This window comes from Diplotaxodon limnothrissa, linkage group LG8, assembly GCF_057381915.1.
Source record: "Diplotaxodon limnothrissa isolate DT_005_m linkage group LG8, D_limnothrissa_male_GT1.1, whole genome shotgun sequence".
Taxonomy (NCBI): domain Eukaryota; kingdom Metazoa; phylum Chordata; class Actinopteri; order Cichliformes; family Cichlidae; genus Diplotaxodon; species Diplotaxodon limnothrissa.
In genome coordinates, this window is record NC_140603.1 from 28,354,676 (window position 1) to 28,371,680 (window position 17,005).

At 39.2% G+C, this 17,005-nt stretch overlaps 1 protein-coding gene across 3 annotated transcripts in view; it reads right to left on the bottom strand.

Annotated features, from left to right (window-relative positions):
• LOC146627117 (uncharacterized) overlaps window positions 1-17,005 on the bottom strand; it is an 86,845-nt gene that overhangs the window by 12,323 nt on the left and 57,517 nt on the right. For all 3 annotated transcript variants that reach the window (XM_085361622.1, XM_085361619.1, XM_085361621.1), the window contains exons 11-12: window positions 13,974-14,017; window positions 1,545-1,738 (exon numbers count right to left, since the gene is read on the bottom strand). In XM_085361622.1, coding sequence (XP_085217748.1) covers window positions 1,545-1,738; window positions 13,974-14,017 — 238 coding nt within the window. The remainder of the gene's footprint in view (window positions 1-1,544; window positions 1,739-13,973; window positions 14,018-17,005) is intronic.

Consider the following 17,005-nt stretch of genomic DNA (forward strand, 5'->3'; position numbering starts at 1 on the left):
ATCAGGGGTTATTATCCAGTCTGCGTGCCAAAGGATACTTGGCACGCAGACTGGAGCAGCCTGGGATTGAACCACAGCTCCAGCCACCCCACATTACCCACACTTAGCTGAAAGTAATGCACTCTAATCACTAATCTGTGATTTCCCTCAACTAAATCTGGTGTATAATTTATATATTATATTGTATTTTTGGTGTTTTTCACTGTAGTGAGAGGCCCCAGTCCTATCTCATCTCATATGGATTTGATTTGTGTTTTGAGGGCCCACCCATATTTGATTTGACCTATTTATCTAGTTTTAAATATTTTTAACCTTTATTTAACCAGAAAGTGACTGACCGAGTGCTCAGTGTTGAAATAGGTGGCATTACGCTAGCATATTATTAAATGGTGGGAGTAAGCAGAGATCCAGGAGAAAACCCAGGTAAACATAAAAGCCTCCTGCCGAGGCAAAGGTGCAAACTGCTGATATGTTGACATGTTTTAGTGCCTAGACCTAACCAATATCAGGTGCCTTCAACACAATTCAGAGAAGTTGATAGGGATGCAGGTGGACACAGCCATGACCTGCCGGATCACTGACAACTGTGATCTGACAGACATCTGCATCACCCGCAGAAATTCTCAGACTCTGTGGGGTGTGTCAACAGGGGTGAGGAGACTGGAAACTGGTGAACTCCACTGTTTTCGAGTGGTGCAGTAATAACAACCTCCTCCTGAAACGTAGCCTATATTAAAGAGATATGCCTCCAAAAATCTGCCACTAAGCTCTGCCAGATCCCTGCACTGAAAATGTAGCAGACTCTACTTTTTGAGGAAGCTTAGATGTTTTAATGTATGCAGTAAATTGTCATCAAACTGAGTGTTTTCAGCAGCAGGCTCATTCAACTCAGTAAGGTACAAAAAGACTAGTGTCTGTCCAGGTGGAGGACGCTTGCACTGGACAACGCACACCCTAATTCTCATGTTCACACTCTTCCCTACAGGGAGAGCCTAAACCTAACCAACTGGTTTTGGAGTGAAAACCTATCTAATGTGGAACCTGGTGCATCAAGGCACCAGCACCAACGACTAGCAGCAAAGTACATGCTTTGGGGGGAAATCGCACTTAAACGGAGGTCAATATTGGTTACTTTTTATGTATATATATTCATAATATGTGCAAATGATTTCATCTGATTGTGACTCATTAATGAAGCGAATAACGGAGGTCTTTGCTTTCTGTATTTCCTCAGATCAATTCATTGTTTTAAATTCAAATACCAGCCTAAATGTTGTTGAATAATAAAGCTTATTTTAAAGACATTTGAGTGATTAATGTGACATTTAATGCTGGTTGTTTTTCTTGGAATTAAAGCATTAAAATCCCAAATCCTCAGCATGTGTTAGTCTGTGCCGTTGAAGAAAAACCATCTCGCTTTGGAGTACAAACACTCCACACAGGATGTGCTCTACATGACATGACCTACAGTTTCACTTATGATGCTCTGGGCAGCAGCCAAATGTTTCAAAGCATTGTCTAAATCTGAACTTTGTAACTCGTACTTCTCTTTCCGTCTGAGTCGGCGTGGACTTTGCGAACCAGGAATCCGTTCTTGTACAGCAGCATTCCGGTGGGCTGCAACTCATCCGACAGGGGCTTCCCGCTGCTGCCTACCCTCTTCATCGATCTGGAGGAGTTGGAGTCACACAGGCTGTCCCCGAGCTCTGAAAACGACTTCCGCAGCTCTTCCTCATCCCTATGAGGAGAAAAAAAACAGTTCAGACTCCATGGTGATCAACACTTATGTGTCATGTCTCATTAGCATCGCGAATAAACACATCATCATGCATCCTGTCCATTTGCCTCACACTCAGCACAGGACATGAGGTCCGGAGATTTCACACACGTACACATGAGTAATATCGCTGTCCGCTGCTGGTGTCTTGGCACAGCTTCTGCTCTTCAAGACATTTACAAAGCATCATCTCGCTGGGGGAAACCAGAGCGAACAAAGTTTTCTTCAAAGCTTTAATTGTGTGTTTTCCTCTCGCGTTCTCGCTGTGCTCCTGTTCTCCTCAGAACAGAAGTCCACTCTCCTTGATCAAAAAATACCACAGGAAAAGAGTGACACCATCTATCTTGCTCCTGCTTTGAGGTGAAAAACAGGGGCATCTTTACCCAGAGGGACAGCTGCTCTCAGAGATGCCGACACATCACACAGAGGATGCTACAAAACGCTGAGGCTTTAAAGGCTCCTCAAAAAGCTAAGAAAGCATAAACCCTTATTCTGTTTTTAAAATGTAAAAATCTCATCAAGCTGCAAAGTCATTCAAATTCAAGATTGAGCATCAAAGATTTTTTTACACTTAATCTCTGGAAGACTGCATCTTTGTTCTTAAAAAAAAAAGATTTTCATTCAGTTTTTGCTGTTTAGTATTATTCATATCACCCTATTGTTTGGCTGAAAACACCCTTAAATAACAGATTTCTTTTCAATCAGTTAAAAATAAATGTTAGTGCAAAATATTTAACAAATAATTACGTTAAGAAACTGAAGTTTCCTTGCTATACAAGTCTGAGAACAATTTTTCTGTTACTAAAAATAAAATTCCAATTGTATCATTCTGTCATGGCTCGGCTGTGTGGCAGGCAGGAGGAGGACCCAAAATGCAAAACTCACACACACGGGGATGAACTCAAAAAGCAGCTTTATTGCTGACAAAAGATAATGGGAGATACAAAACTAAACTGGGAAAAACTAACGTAAAGCTCACCAGGAAACACGGGGGAATCACACACAGCATGAGGGAGAACACGACGCCGAACAGAGGGAGACTCAGACAGAAATACACAGAGGGTAAACGAGGAAAGTGGGCACACACGGGGAACACAGGTGACACTGATAATCATAACGAGACAGGGCGGGGTGAACTGAACATGACATGTAGAGGCACAGAGGTTCCGACAGGAGGAGAGAGAGCACGGGGAAAACACAGACATAACGGGCTGGGGAAACATGAAACAACCACAAAGGGAGACGAGGGCTCATCAATACATAGAGGGCACACAGGGGGGAGAGAGCCATGAAGGGAAAACACTTAGGGAACAACACAACAGGGCAACTCAGAAGACATGGCCTAAATAAGGAACGAAATACAAAAATACAAAGAACTAAGAATACTGGGCCCACATGGCCCAGGACCATGACACATTCTTCTTCTTCTTTTTCAAACTGTATATAAAAGATGACCCTAGTGGTGTCACTCACTGATGTCAGCAACTTCAAGTCTCAGCATCAGCATTTTACCTGCTGCCAAGCTGAAGTTGGAGCTAATTAGCTTGCTTTTCAAATTGCATCCATGAACTGTAAAACAAAGAGGGAAGAAATATCTGGTATTTTTGTCATAGACCAAAAAAACTACACATATGCACTCATTAAAATGAGAATACAGACTTTTTGGACTGATCTCTGCCACACAGCAGCCATATTTCTTGTTAGATAACTGCTATAAAACTGTTAGATATGTTGGGTTTTCTCTTTCATCCCTCCCTTGTGTCCCTTTGCATGTTTTTCTTCCTCCTCTCGCTGCACAGATCAGCTGTTTTCCTACTAAGTCACACACAACTTTCCTCTAAGATCGTGGGCTGTTTGTTATCTTTGCACTCCCTCTCACCCACAACCCCTTTCCAATTAGTTTTCTTTCTTTTTTACTGCTTCTGCACCTTCTGTCATTACACAATCATTATTTCATCTGCACGATCACGCAGATACGCACTACAGCCTCACAGTGCACACAGACATAAAGGACTCACACACACACACACACACACACAGGTGTGCACATATAATAATATCGCTCATATAAGTTAATGTGCACACGTGATCACACAACACCAAGCACCACTCGGATCTATGTATTTGCACTTTAATGGAAACTCTCACCACACACTTTCTTACACCCAATGGAAGTGTGTTTTTTCTCATTCACACACAGCGCTCAACATTAGCTACACACACACACACAACTATGGGCACACTAAGGTTTATCACATGGAATGTGCATGGTGCTGGCTCCATGTGACCTCAGGCAGATATTATTTTATTACAAGAGACTCATAGACCTGTCACAGCTACAGATGAACTTAAAACACCTGAGTTTTCTCATGTGCTCTCAGCCTGCTATAACCCCAGGCAAAGGGGAGGAGCAATTTTAATACATAAAAATGCTAATTTTACAATCACAGGGTAGATTTCTAATAGTTACATCATTTATAGGTAGCAAAAAGTTTTGTTCTGTCAGTGTATATGGCCCAAATGTTCATGACCCCTCGTTCTTCCACGCTTTTTTTAGTGCACTCTCTGAATACCAAGGTTGCTCATTTGTTCTCAGGGCCGACCTCAATTTTGGACTAAATGAAGAAATGCAGGAACAGCTCTGTTGGCAATCCACAAATATAATTAAACAGTACGTGTGCGACTTCGGACTTTGAGATGCATGGTGTTTCCTTCATCCTTCACCGTAAGGAATATACTTTCTACTCTCGTCTTGATTATTTCCTAGTCAGCAGCTCACTGCTGAGTGACACTTCAGGCACTGAGATAAACCCTATAGCTGTCAGAGATCATGCTCCTGTGTTTTTTTTTAATTCAAATAAATAAAGAGGTCACCAAGTAAAAACTAGAGATTTAAAGATGAAGGTTTTATTAAATATTTTTAAAAAGAGTGGGCTTTATATTTAGACTGCCTGGATCATGAGCATCTGTTCTCTGGGAAGCAGGGGAAGCTGTGATGAGAGGTAAAATAATTTCATTCACATCATAAAAAAGAAAAGAGAAAACAAATATATTCAGGAATGAAAAGAAATCATCAAATCCTTAGAAGAAGCATACGTGTTGTCGCAAAATATGTAAAGCAACACTAGACTTAAATGAAATTTCTAGCTAACCAGTTAAAACTAAAGAAAGATTGAATAAAGACTTAAACTGGGTCTGGGAAAACAGTATATGTGTCACGGTCCTGGGTCGTTTAACCCAGTGCTTTGAGCTTTCTTATATTTTGATATTCATTGTTTATGTTTAAGTCTTAGTTATCTTAAGCTTGTTTTATTTTGCCTGGGTTGCCCTGTTATAGATTATTGTTTATTAGATTCCCCGTGTTTAAGTCTCCCTCACCTTTCATGTGTCATCAGGTTCGCGATGCCATGTCTGCATCTCGTTATGTTTCCTGTTTTATTTTGAAGAGGCTGGTTGTCCCATGTTCATTGTGCTTAGTTTCACTTCCCCTGTGGCGTCATTATGTTCATTCCAGTCAGTCTGCTTCCCCGTGTGTTTCCACTTCCCCTGATCACCTCCTGTGTGTATTTAGTCTGTGTGTTTTCATTCATTCCTTGTCTGGTCGTCTGCTATGTTCATGTCATGTTTCTGGGTTTTTCCCCATGTATCCGTGCCAGATGTTCACTTTAAGGTTATTTTTCCATGTTTAATCTTAGTTCACCCAGTCTAGGTTATTGTTTAGTTTCGCCTTTGCCCTTTTATTTTTGTATTGTTCAACCAGCCTTAAATAAGCAGCTCGTACTTAGTTAAATCAAAGTTTCCTTTTGCGTGTCTGCACTCAGGTCCTCCTTCTCGCTCCACATAGTCAGCCAGACTGTAACAATGTGACCCTGAAACAATAAACAGCACTTTCAGGGACATTTACAAATCTTTATATTCACCAGAGATAAAGCCACCTAAAAACGAAATCGATCACTTTCTCGACAACATAACGCTTCTGAAATCATCAGATCAAACGCTAGCATTGGATTCACTGCTGACATCAGGTGAACTCCAGGAAGCCCTGAAAAGTATGCCCAATAATAAGGCTCCAGGTGCAGATGGATTTCTAGCAGAGGTCTATTCTGGACAATTCTGGCAGCAGTATTCTGAAGAACATCGCAGGAAATCAAGGAACATGGCGGACTACCACCAAATATGAATTCTGCCAACACTAGTCTCCTGCTAAAACCAGGCAAAGACCCTGTATTTCCCACCAGCTGTCGCCCAAACCTTTTATTAACGTTGACCTTAAAAGAGTCTGGACAGCACTCTCAAAGAGATTAGAGACATAACCCCCCTCATAATACATCCTGACCAAACCGGTTTCATAAAAGGTAGGCACTTATCAACAAGTACACCTAGATTACTTAATCTGATAGGCTATTCATGTAGTAAAAACACTGAAACTACAATATTGTCTCTAGATGCAGAACATCCTCCAGCTTCTGTCTTCAAAGGGGCACCAGGCTCTGCTTCACTGTTAGCATAAAATGCAAGAACGTAGATAAGTAATAATAAATCTATATTTGGATGATGTGTTACTTTTTCTTCAGGATTCACAAACCACTTTCTCTGAGAAAATGACATTAATAAACTCTTTCTAAAGAGTTTCAGATTATTCGATGAATTAAACATTGAGGGGCTGTGCTGACGGCAGCTGTGGGTCGTCTGCACCATGCCGCCGCCCCTCACTTTGCCCTTTTTCCGTCCCCCGGTCTTGTCCGTTACGGTTGTAATAATACAAAGTACAAAATCCTATTAAAGTTCCAATAAAATATGACAATTATAACAAATGCCAGGCTTGTAAACATATTTATTTCTGCTGTAAATTTGGGCCCTTTAACACTGGAGTCTATAGAGACTTCCTACAGGAACCAGCCTGAGCTGCAGGTTTTGGTGCTACCAGCCTCGTTTGTCAGACATTGATTCTGTTGTTTGACCTCCTATTGCTGTTACTACTTTGATCGTTTTCAGTTAGAGGTTTGGTCCATATTTCTCTAGTCCACATTACTATATGTTTATTATTGCCAAGGATGAAAGCAAAGGGTCTCTTGCCTCTTGCTGCCCTACAGAACTCACTGAAGCCCATTGGGGTATACACATACTCATAGAACTAGGGTTACATCAGTAACAACGACTTTTCTAGCGGCACTTTTATGCAGAATATTTTCCCATGGCCGTCATTCCCAAATGGACAGCTTATAATATCTCAAGCACACATTTAAATTGGAACCATTTTCCATATAAATAACCCGTCTTTTCATTTAACTGCTCATGTTACTTTAATGAAGTTTTAATAATTATTATTATTTAATAATAATTTTCATCCAAACCTTTAGAAACACCTCAAATGTAGACCAAATTTATTGTAAAACTGGAAGCACTGTGTTGTCTCAGAGTGTTGTATCATACACCAGGCTTACTCCACCCTTTATTAAAATGAGTTTATGGGCTCGGAGTGTTTTTGGTGGATTTGAAGTTTTGGTGCAGGGTGCACATCGCTCATTAGGAACAGGCCTTGAGGAGCCATCTCTGTAAATGAGAAACCTGAGAAGCTGCTGAGTTGTCGACTGCAGCTTCATTTCTTTCTAACTACCCTCGTGTGAAATGTGTTTCTGAGCGCTGAACTTCCCAGAAAAAAAAGAGTCTCAGTCTGATTAACAACTGAACTCTTCACCCAAAAAGATCAGGTCTGTTTACTACCCACCAACCTTTTTTAAAATGTGTTATTTGGTTTTCTTTTACTGCTTTAAGACATTTTTCTGTTTCATTTTATTTTCTAATCTACTTTTTTCATGTATACCTCTTTTCTTTTAAACATACTGTATTTATGTTTGTATTTACTTATGTTCCAGTTAAACAAATAGTATATAGTCTGTATCGTCTTTCCTATATTTAAAAAAAAAAATTTATTCAAAAAGGGCTAGAAGTTATCCAAATAAAATACTTAAAAAATGTAATTCAACCCTTTTTTGAACAAAAACAATAATTTTATTTTCTTTTTAAAAATATTTTTATATACACATTTTATTTTATTTTGAACAGAATTCCTACAGTTTGCCTCTCGTCTTGTGTGTCATTTGTTTCTAATTCTAATACAATTTATTTTGAATTTTCCTATTTTTAATTCCTCATTTGACAGGTTAGAATATTTTTTGCCAGTATGAAAAAAACTAACTTTTTATGGTCATATTCACTTTTGTTGTTGTTGTTTTTTTTTGTTTATCGTTGTTCATGACAGACAATTACTATTTTCTAAATATTCAGTTTGTAAACAAACCCAACAATGCATGTTGCTACAGCAGCGATAATCCCATTCTCTTCTAAATAATCCTTGACAATGCACTGCATGCATCTTTTGGTGTTTTAAGTGGATTTGTCACATTAAAGAGATGATAGATGCTTTAGGCTGCAGCAGTGAGCCTCTCTGCATCCACCCAGCAAGGTAATATGGCAATTCCACTTGTTACCTCACCAGGCGGCACCCATGCAAAAGTTCAGCCTGAAAATAGAAAATGGCTGTGTGCCGAACCCCCCCGAGACCACGCTATGAGTAACCAACAGTACATAACAGCAGTTAACCCCATGCAGGAGCCGGAGAGAGAAAGAGAAGCAGAGACGGAGCCAATGAGCATGTAGCCTGTTGCCTGGTAACTGCTGGCCTGCCTGAATCCGTCTCCACACAGAGACAAAGTGGAAAGATGGAGAGAGAGAGGTGGAGGGGGGTGGATGAGTGGAGGAGAAAGATAGAGGAGTGACAGAGACGGAGGGGGGAGAAAAGACAAAGCTGATCGTTCTCAGATGGCAGAACATTTAACATGAGTGAGAAAGAAGGTGAGAAAGAAGAGAGGAGAGGAAAAGATGAAAGGGAAAACGGGAGACAAAGGATAGGGCTGAGGGCAGAGATGAAAGGAAAGAAACACAACAGAAGGTAAAAAGATGACAAGAAGAGGAATTCTGGCGAAGAATGGAAAATTTAAGGAAACAAAGCAAATATAGTAATAACAGTGAAGGAAAAAGAAGTCCAGGAGAGGAGGTGAGGAACAGAGAGGGTAAGAAAAAAAGGAAATACAGCAGTACTGTATTTAAGAAGGAAAATACAACAGAGGTCAGCAAAGGAAGGACAAAAGAAGGGCAACATGAAAGATGAATGAATGAAGACAGAAACAAAAACAAAGGGAAAGAACAAAAGGCAGAGATGAAGAGATGACAAGAAACGGAACAGGAAAACTGAAGAAAGGAAAATAAATAAAAAACTATAACAAAGGGAAAAAAGTCTAAAAGGAGGAGGAGTCAGAGGTAAAGGGAAGACATGAAATTAGAAAGGGAAGGAAGGAAAAGGAAAGAGATCTGCTGTGTTTCACTGACTATGAGTCACTGTACCAAAACACTCCAAACACAGTCAAGTGAAAAAGGACAATAATTCATAAAAAACACTCTTATAGGCGGCAAAGCATTTCCTCATTCACACAGGCTTTAAATTACCTGTGCAATACCCTCAGACAAAGTCTTATTTTGAAAAGATGGGACTGACCATAAATGAGTTTTTGTAGCCTCTTCATTCTTTTCTACTTTGACAGACAGACATCGACAGACACATGCAGTCCTTCCTGCAGCGCCCCCGGTGTGTGGATGTCTGCATTTACAGCTTGTTTACATTTTTTTTAAATAAAAAAAATTAAGTGGTAGGTATTCCCCACTCCAGATGGGACAAATACATGAAATGAGTTGGAGATAAAACGACTTTTTGCATTAATAAAAGTGTATTATACTCCCCAATTCAAATTCAAGGCCTTTAAAAAGTTTTATTCCACTACCAAAAAGTCTTCACTTTCATGCAAGAGAAGCTTTTTTTTAAGTGTATAAAAGGAAAAAGCGGGAGGAGACAAAGGCTTTCTCAGGTTCTGAGCCTAAACTGTTAGAGTAAACAAGACGCCTGGAATTACAGACATATTTCATTCAGTATCACAGCATCAGGTGTATGCAGGTGAGCGGTGACGGCTGCAGACAATAATAAGACACGATGATTAGAGCCAGCGAGGACATAGGAAAGCTGAGATTAACAGAATAAAAGGAATAATAGAACAGGAAGGTCTCATCTCCCTGCCTCACTTCATGTACAGCATGCTTCATTCCCCCGGCTCATTATATCCTACTATCCTGCCATTCTTTTCTATCCAGGGATCCACTTCCCCCCATATCTCCGACTTGTTGCGTCTCCCTTTCACAGCACAATGCCCACCGCCTCTCCCTCTGCTCTCTATCCACCCCCGCTACTGAATGAGGAACCATGTGTATACGTCTGTGTTGTATCTGTGAGCGAGCGAGTGAAGAACATGTGGGTGCATCCAACTGCACCGCTGAGAGTGGCCATGTGCACGTCTCTCTCTGCGGGGGTGTGAAATAACATCCATTGCAAAAGAAAAGAAAAACAGAATAGAGCACAAACACACACCTGTGATGGGACACTAGATTTCACATAATCGCAGCGAGTGGTTTGTTTTAGAGTGTGAATATCACGCGCAGAGAAGGGTTTTATTTTAAAATAAGGGAGTAAATTAGTAAATCGATACTGGAACAAGCTAAATATAGAAAAGAACTGCAAACACACAAACCAGCCTGTATAAGAACAAACAGGAACAAGGTTCTGCCCCCAGGGCTCGATCATTACGCTGTGAGCTCAGTAAGCAGCTTTAAAAGGTGTCACTGTAGCTCAGGAGGTCATCTGCTTATCAGAAGGTTGGTGGTTCGATACCTGGCTGCTCCGGTCTGCGTGCCAAAGTATCCTTGGGCAAGATACTAAACCCAAGTTGCTCTCTGATGCATCCATCCGAGAGTGAATGTTAGAAAGCACTTAGGTAGAAAAAGAATGGGAAATGTGTTTATATAAATGAGGCATATTTACAGGTAGAAAAGCACTATATAAGAACCAGTCCATTTATCAAAAGCACAGAGATAATCGGATATAATCCTAATTCGGACACACCCATGGCTCATGAGCTAGTTTTATCCTAAAAATGTGTTAACAGAAATTCCAAATCTTTCCAGGGATGGCAGGTTGGGAAACTTTGATGTTATTTATGTTATTTTTATTTGTGTTGTTGCGGGTCCAGCGACAAACTCTCCACAAAAGATGGTCTGATTGTGAAGCTAGTGATGGTGTGCTTTAAGCCTGCATTCTTTATAATGGCCAGCAGGGGGCTCTCAGCTTTGTCAATCAGTGACCTCAGGAAACACTTTCCTGATGAGTTTATGATATTAGTCACTATTTTTAAGAATTAGCAAGTAAAACATGCTTTTGATGTTGCTCCTTGTCACACCTGGTTTAAAAAATGCTGACCATGTTTATATGAAAAGGTCATTTCATGCCCGTCTTATGCAGTTGTGGTCACAAGTCCATGATTATGAATGTCATGGTAGTTTTGGGCTTTTAATGATTTCTTGGAGTGCTTGTATGGCAGAGTTTAAAAAAACAAGAACTGGGTGCATGAGTTTGAATTCATTTTTGATTTTGTCTAATCTACACAGGCTCAAATATATACGTGGAGGCCCAGTAACATGTGGCTAAATGTCCCTTAGCAACAGCATTCATGTCCATTATGAGTGGATGTAAACTTCTGTATGTATTGATAGGTCTGTGCAGGAGCACAGAGATTCACAGATGGTGCAGAGGGAGATTGAATCATTGCTGCAAACATTTAGAAAAGATCCATGAATATTAAGTTTCTTGCTTCGCTTTCTTCTGTTTGCATTCAAGGGTTAAAGAGGCAATTTTTCTTTTATTTTTGAGCAGCGACACTTTTATCATTTAGGACAAGACTGCAGCGACTTCAGCTCACCTTAAGTATAATGCTTGAGTTCCCAGAAATGTAAATAAGCACACAGCCACACGGACCTTAACATCTGCAACACATCTGTTTGGCCCTAATATGTGATGTAAACAGAGTATACTGATTAGAATGAGGGTAATGCTCAGTGAAAGTAAATGTGATTCTATCCAGCTTGCTGATTATGCTAATGCAACAGCTAGTATTCCTGTGCAGACATGTGGCTTTTTCTTCATTTTTATAGCGCTGACAATCTCGGTCTGTTGTGAAGGCTTCTCCTCTTCCTGCCTTTGAGGAAGAGTTGTTAAATATCTATTAGACCCAAGTTCAACATGAACAACTCAGTTGCATTTGTGACCGCAGAGCAATGCAGACACACCAGCTTAGAATGACATGGATTCAGAGCTGTAAAATAAATAAAAATTTGGTTAATTTTAAGTTTAACCGCAGTTTGAAGGTTACCAATCAATGAGCCAGGCTCCGAGAAAGATTCCTGAATATTAAGGCGGATGAATCTTGTCCATAAGTGTCAGAGTTCCAAAGCAGATTCCATTGCAAAGATCTCTGCCGGCTAAAGCATTAAAAATGAACAACAGACTTCTGTGGGCTGAATCTCTTCATCTGTAACCGGTTTTGTTTGGAGGTGGATTCTCCTTCGCTCTGTGGTGTTTACGTGTCTAAAAATGACATCTCTTCTATCCCAGCGAGGCCTCCTGTGCGGTGGCAGTGTTTAAATAGCTGTCTATATGTCAGCGGAGATGTTTGAACTGGATTGCCTGCCTCTCTGCGGATCTCCTCCGCAATCTGCTCCTCTGACCACTTTTGTTCGGCTGCTTCGGGAGCGCTGCAGCTGCTATTTTTGGAAAGGTAGTGGGAGGCTGTGGTCGCACCTTTGTACAGGATGCAGGTAAAGAGACGTTGAAATGGAGCTGCCTTGTTCTCGTTCTCTTTTGAATTTTTTTTCTTTTGCTTTTCATGCATCCAAAATGCAACATGTTCACAAGCATACATGTGATTTCTGCCTATACATACACTAATGTGTGCATTTTATCTGCCTGTCACTGTGTGTGTTTGCTGCCGAGAGAATGCAGGGAGGAAAGAGCATCGTGGTAGCTATGGAGTCGTATCCATGGTGCCGTAACTATGGCAACAAAGCTTGGAAAGCTGGCGACTTAATTGGCATCTCTGAGGCGCCGTGGAGCTGTGATCCAGAATAGCAACCCTTGACACACTAATGTTTCCTTCACATGCCAAACAACACTAGCGTCATCACTGAGGATGCAAACAAGCTGATCAATATCCCGTATTGTTTCCTGCCCTCCAGTCTGTGTGTGAGAATAAAAAGCACAGAATGTATGGAAGACTCAAACTACCAAAATCGAAATTGGAAAAGCCAATAAATAAAGAATAAAAATAAAAAACAAAAGAAGTTGTTAATTCATTTTAAAAACATGGAATAAATTCATATTAATTTTGTGTTTTAAATTAGATTTTTTCCACATTTGTTTTTATCATTTCAATTTTATTAATACAAATATTTTTGTAACTTTCTAAACGTAATTATTTTCTGTCTTTCCATTATTTTCTCCAAATTGATTTATCTATGAATTTCCTTTGTTTCTTTTTTGTTTTGAGGCCTTGTATGGAGGCCCAGTATGGGGGCCTAAAGCTGCCAATATGAAAAAAATAAACAACTACATAAATGATTATTTGTAAACAAAATAAGAAAAGAAATGAAGATGTGAGTTAAAAATAAGACTCTACTTTATTTATTCATTAGTATTTAGCTCAAAGATAAATGACTTACTAAAAAAATGACAGGCCATTACATGTATCAGAAACAATAAACAAAACAAATTATACATGATAATATTATTATTGATTTATATTGATTTATATTTTTGTATTAAAAATATAAGCTAAAAGGATATCTTTAAAATAGTTTAAATAAATAAACTAATGTTCAATTTATTCAATTTATCAACACAATAATAAAGTTAATAATAAGGTCATTTGTTTTTAAAAAATGATTATTTTTTTATATTATTTATTATTTTATTATTCTTTCATGCATTTACATCTGCACAGAAGACATCACCGACAGCTTAGCTCCCCATTTGAGGCAACCAATAAATAAATAGGTAATTATAAAAAAATTGCACATCAGTAAATTTAATCATATCAATTCCAAATATACTGAAATACTGAATGATTTATTAACCAATTTATATATTTCTTTATTTTTTAAAAATTGGGTACATTTGGTCCTCCACAGATGGGAAACCATAATGAATTAAAAACAGCTTAAGATAATAATATTTACATTAGGTCAATTTAAAAAGACTTACAATGTCCACTGCAGCTTCTGGTTCTTGATTGAGTTGTAGAGAGCCTGTAGAGGAAACAAGAAAATCACATTTAGGAAAAATATTAGCAGTGTACAGGTGGACAATTGATCAGATAATGCAGCGCGCGAGTAAAACACATAGGCAGGTTTGTGGTGGTTTTCTGTGAAAACTGCGCAGTAAGCAAGCTGGCTTTATTCAATAAACTGTGGTCAGAGAAATGGCATCCCTTTTCATGCTGCTCAAACTTCCCTTTGCATGAGCTTTACTCATTTTCTTAGCCACACAATCCATCGATCATCCAATCAGTCAGCCACCATCACCACTGCATCAGTAACAAAGCCATTATTCGCCAAGCACCCAGGCCTTTCAATGAATGGACGGGCAAATCAATCAGCCAATAAATAATTTAGACATATGCATCGACCCACATGGAGGAAATTTAAGTTACAGTCTGGGAGCAAAAAGCATAACAAAGACATTAGATCACCGCAACTAACCAGGCCTTCAGTATTTGTAATGTGATGAGTGGAATTTCTCTTTTTATTGGAAAGAGTTTGTACCAAACTCAACATAATGAAACTTGTTGGGAAAGAGGAGCATAGGCAATGCGAACAAATAAAATCCAATAAACCCAAATAAATTATAAGCACATATTTCAAATGTTTACTGGTTACAATTTTTCTTATTTTTTTATTGTTGTAAAAAACAAAATTCTTGACTAAATAATTTTATTTACTCACATAATAAGTGACACGCAAACTCTTTCTACACAAACAGGAGTTGAGCACAGGTATTTTAACTGTAATGACATCACATCAAGTAACCAACTATCAATGGGCCAAAATGACTCATTTGTAGGATTTATGCACCTGTAACACCTTATATAAGCATGGCATCAATTTAACTAATTTATATCCACTAAGTGTTCATCATGATACATCATTATCCATAATGAAGGTGCCTAGCAACCATCTAACAATGAGCTAAAATCACAGACAAACAGTACCCTAGCAGGGACTCACACCTCTGATTTGCACTGGGGATGTGTCATGGGTTTGAAATGTGGTTATGTTTATTTTTCATTCTGCTCCCTCTACCCTGTTATCAGTTTTACTTCCCGTCTCTGCTTTTATCTTTTATTGTCGCTCCTTTTTTCAATTAGTCAGTGTAAATACACAAACTGTGTAGCTCTTCCCATTTTCTTCCCCAGTCTTTATTCATAGTTCCTTCAGGAAGACTTTCATTAGCTTACTTTCTTATTTTAATGGGCTCCTAAAATAAGGGCAGGAATTTTAACATGTCTTATTTAATCCATTTTAGGTATCTAGTGAATGTATGCGAGTACGCGTTAAAATAGAGAAATGTTATTAAAGCTTGGTGTTACTCAAAAAAGGCTTCTAGGTTTTCTCAAATTTGTCAGACCTTTGACGCCCCTGCTAACTGTTTACCTGAAAACTTCTGTTTCTTCCTGATTACATTTTTGGGTTTAGGATTTTACATTTCCTGGATTTAGGTCCTTTTCCTTCCTGATAAATGTGATAAATCAAAGCAAAAATTGTAGAGAAAAAAAATCCAGAGAAGTGTTTTGTATCCGTTTGCTTGCTGATTCTCCACATCCTTTGCACCAGTTATCATTTTTAGGTCATTACTTCCTCTCACAGCAAACACAGTCTTTTACTTATATTATCATCATGATCAGCACAAGATGAAAACAAAAAACAGAGGCAAAGATGGGTTTTAATCAGGGATGCGGTCAGCTGCTGCTTCTCTGATCTGAGAGTCGGCACATTTGGCTTTAGTTTCCTCAAAATCTGTAGTGACAGTCAGGACCATTAGACACTTCTCCTTCAGCTCCCCACACACCTCAATGACATCGGCCTCGGCCAGCTGAATGTGACACATAGCAGCTTAGTTTCACAGCCGGGCTGCTGCAGAGGAGCGGGGTCAGAGGAGGCAGCAGGAGGCCATCGGGCTGTAGAGTTTAAGGCAGTGAGTGCAGCTGAAAGACAGATGTGCCGGCTGAGGTGATGGAGAGGACACTTACGGGCAGTTCATCTCTGAATTCCTCGTGGATCAATACCACGCGTCTTCTTAAGAAACCTCAAACTAAAACCAGTTTCATTACACATATTAAGCCGCTGGTTGTCACTCACGTTTTAGACTTTCAACCTAAACCGACTTAATGATGGTGTTTGATTCAGTGATCTAATCAGATTCATTCGCAGCTTTGAAACTGGGCCTAATCACAAATACTTCCAGAGTGCCATGAATATTGATGACCACCCAGAGGAGACCGTTACAGATTTAGGTCTGTTTTGCTCCTGCTGCTGTAAAACTCTCGAGTTATGTTTCAAACTTAACTGCGCTCATGCATTTTAATAGTCACGACAGACAGGGAAGATCTTCCTGGGATGCCCGAGTAGGAGACAAACTGCTACGGTAGCAAAAATCCGACCAACATCAAATATTAACAGTGAATTTGTAAGCAGTAAAAGTGCAGTGATGTGACTGCAGAAGTTTACGTGTACAACTGAGGAAAACTGCTTGTTTTCAAAAGATTCAAAATGCTGACAACAAAAGGACATGCATGTGTCATTCCCATGGTTACAAAATACTAAAAATTAGAGGTTTCAATCACTCAACAAAGAGTTTTGTTGGTTTTGTCCTTAGCCAGTAATAGAGCCAGGTTTGGACTTTCTTATTAAAAAGTAAAATGATTCTGTTTTTCTCAAAGATCTGGATCAGAGGTATTTCATATCAATATTTCACTTCTGATGAGCTTTTAAATCTTATTCAGTAACATATAAGGCTGTTATCTACCCTCTCATTTGGTTCTGAATAAGTGTAGTATGGTGAAAAGGAGATTTTAAAGTATTTTTCATTATAATATCCCAAGATTTCTCATTTAGGGTCACGCTTGTGGAACTTTTAGTGAGTAAATCTGAAGAAATTTCAAAAATAGCCTGGAGCTTCAAGTATGCGTAATATTCTACATTTGCCTCCACTTCAGCATAGCTCTGATTTGCATGCTG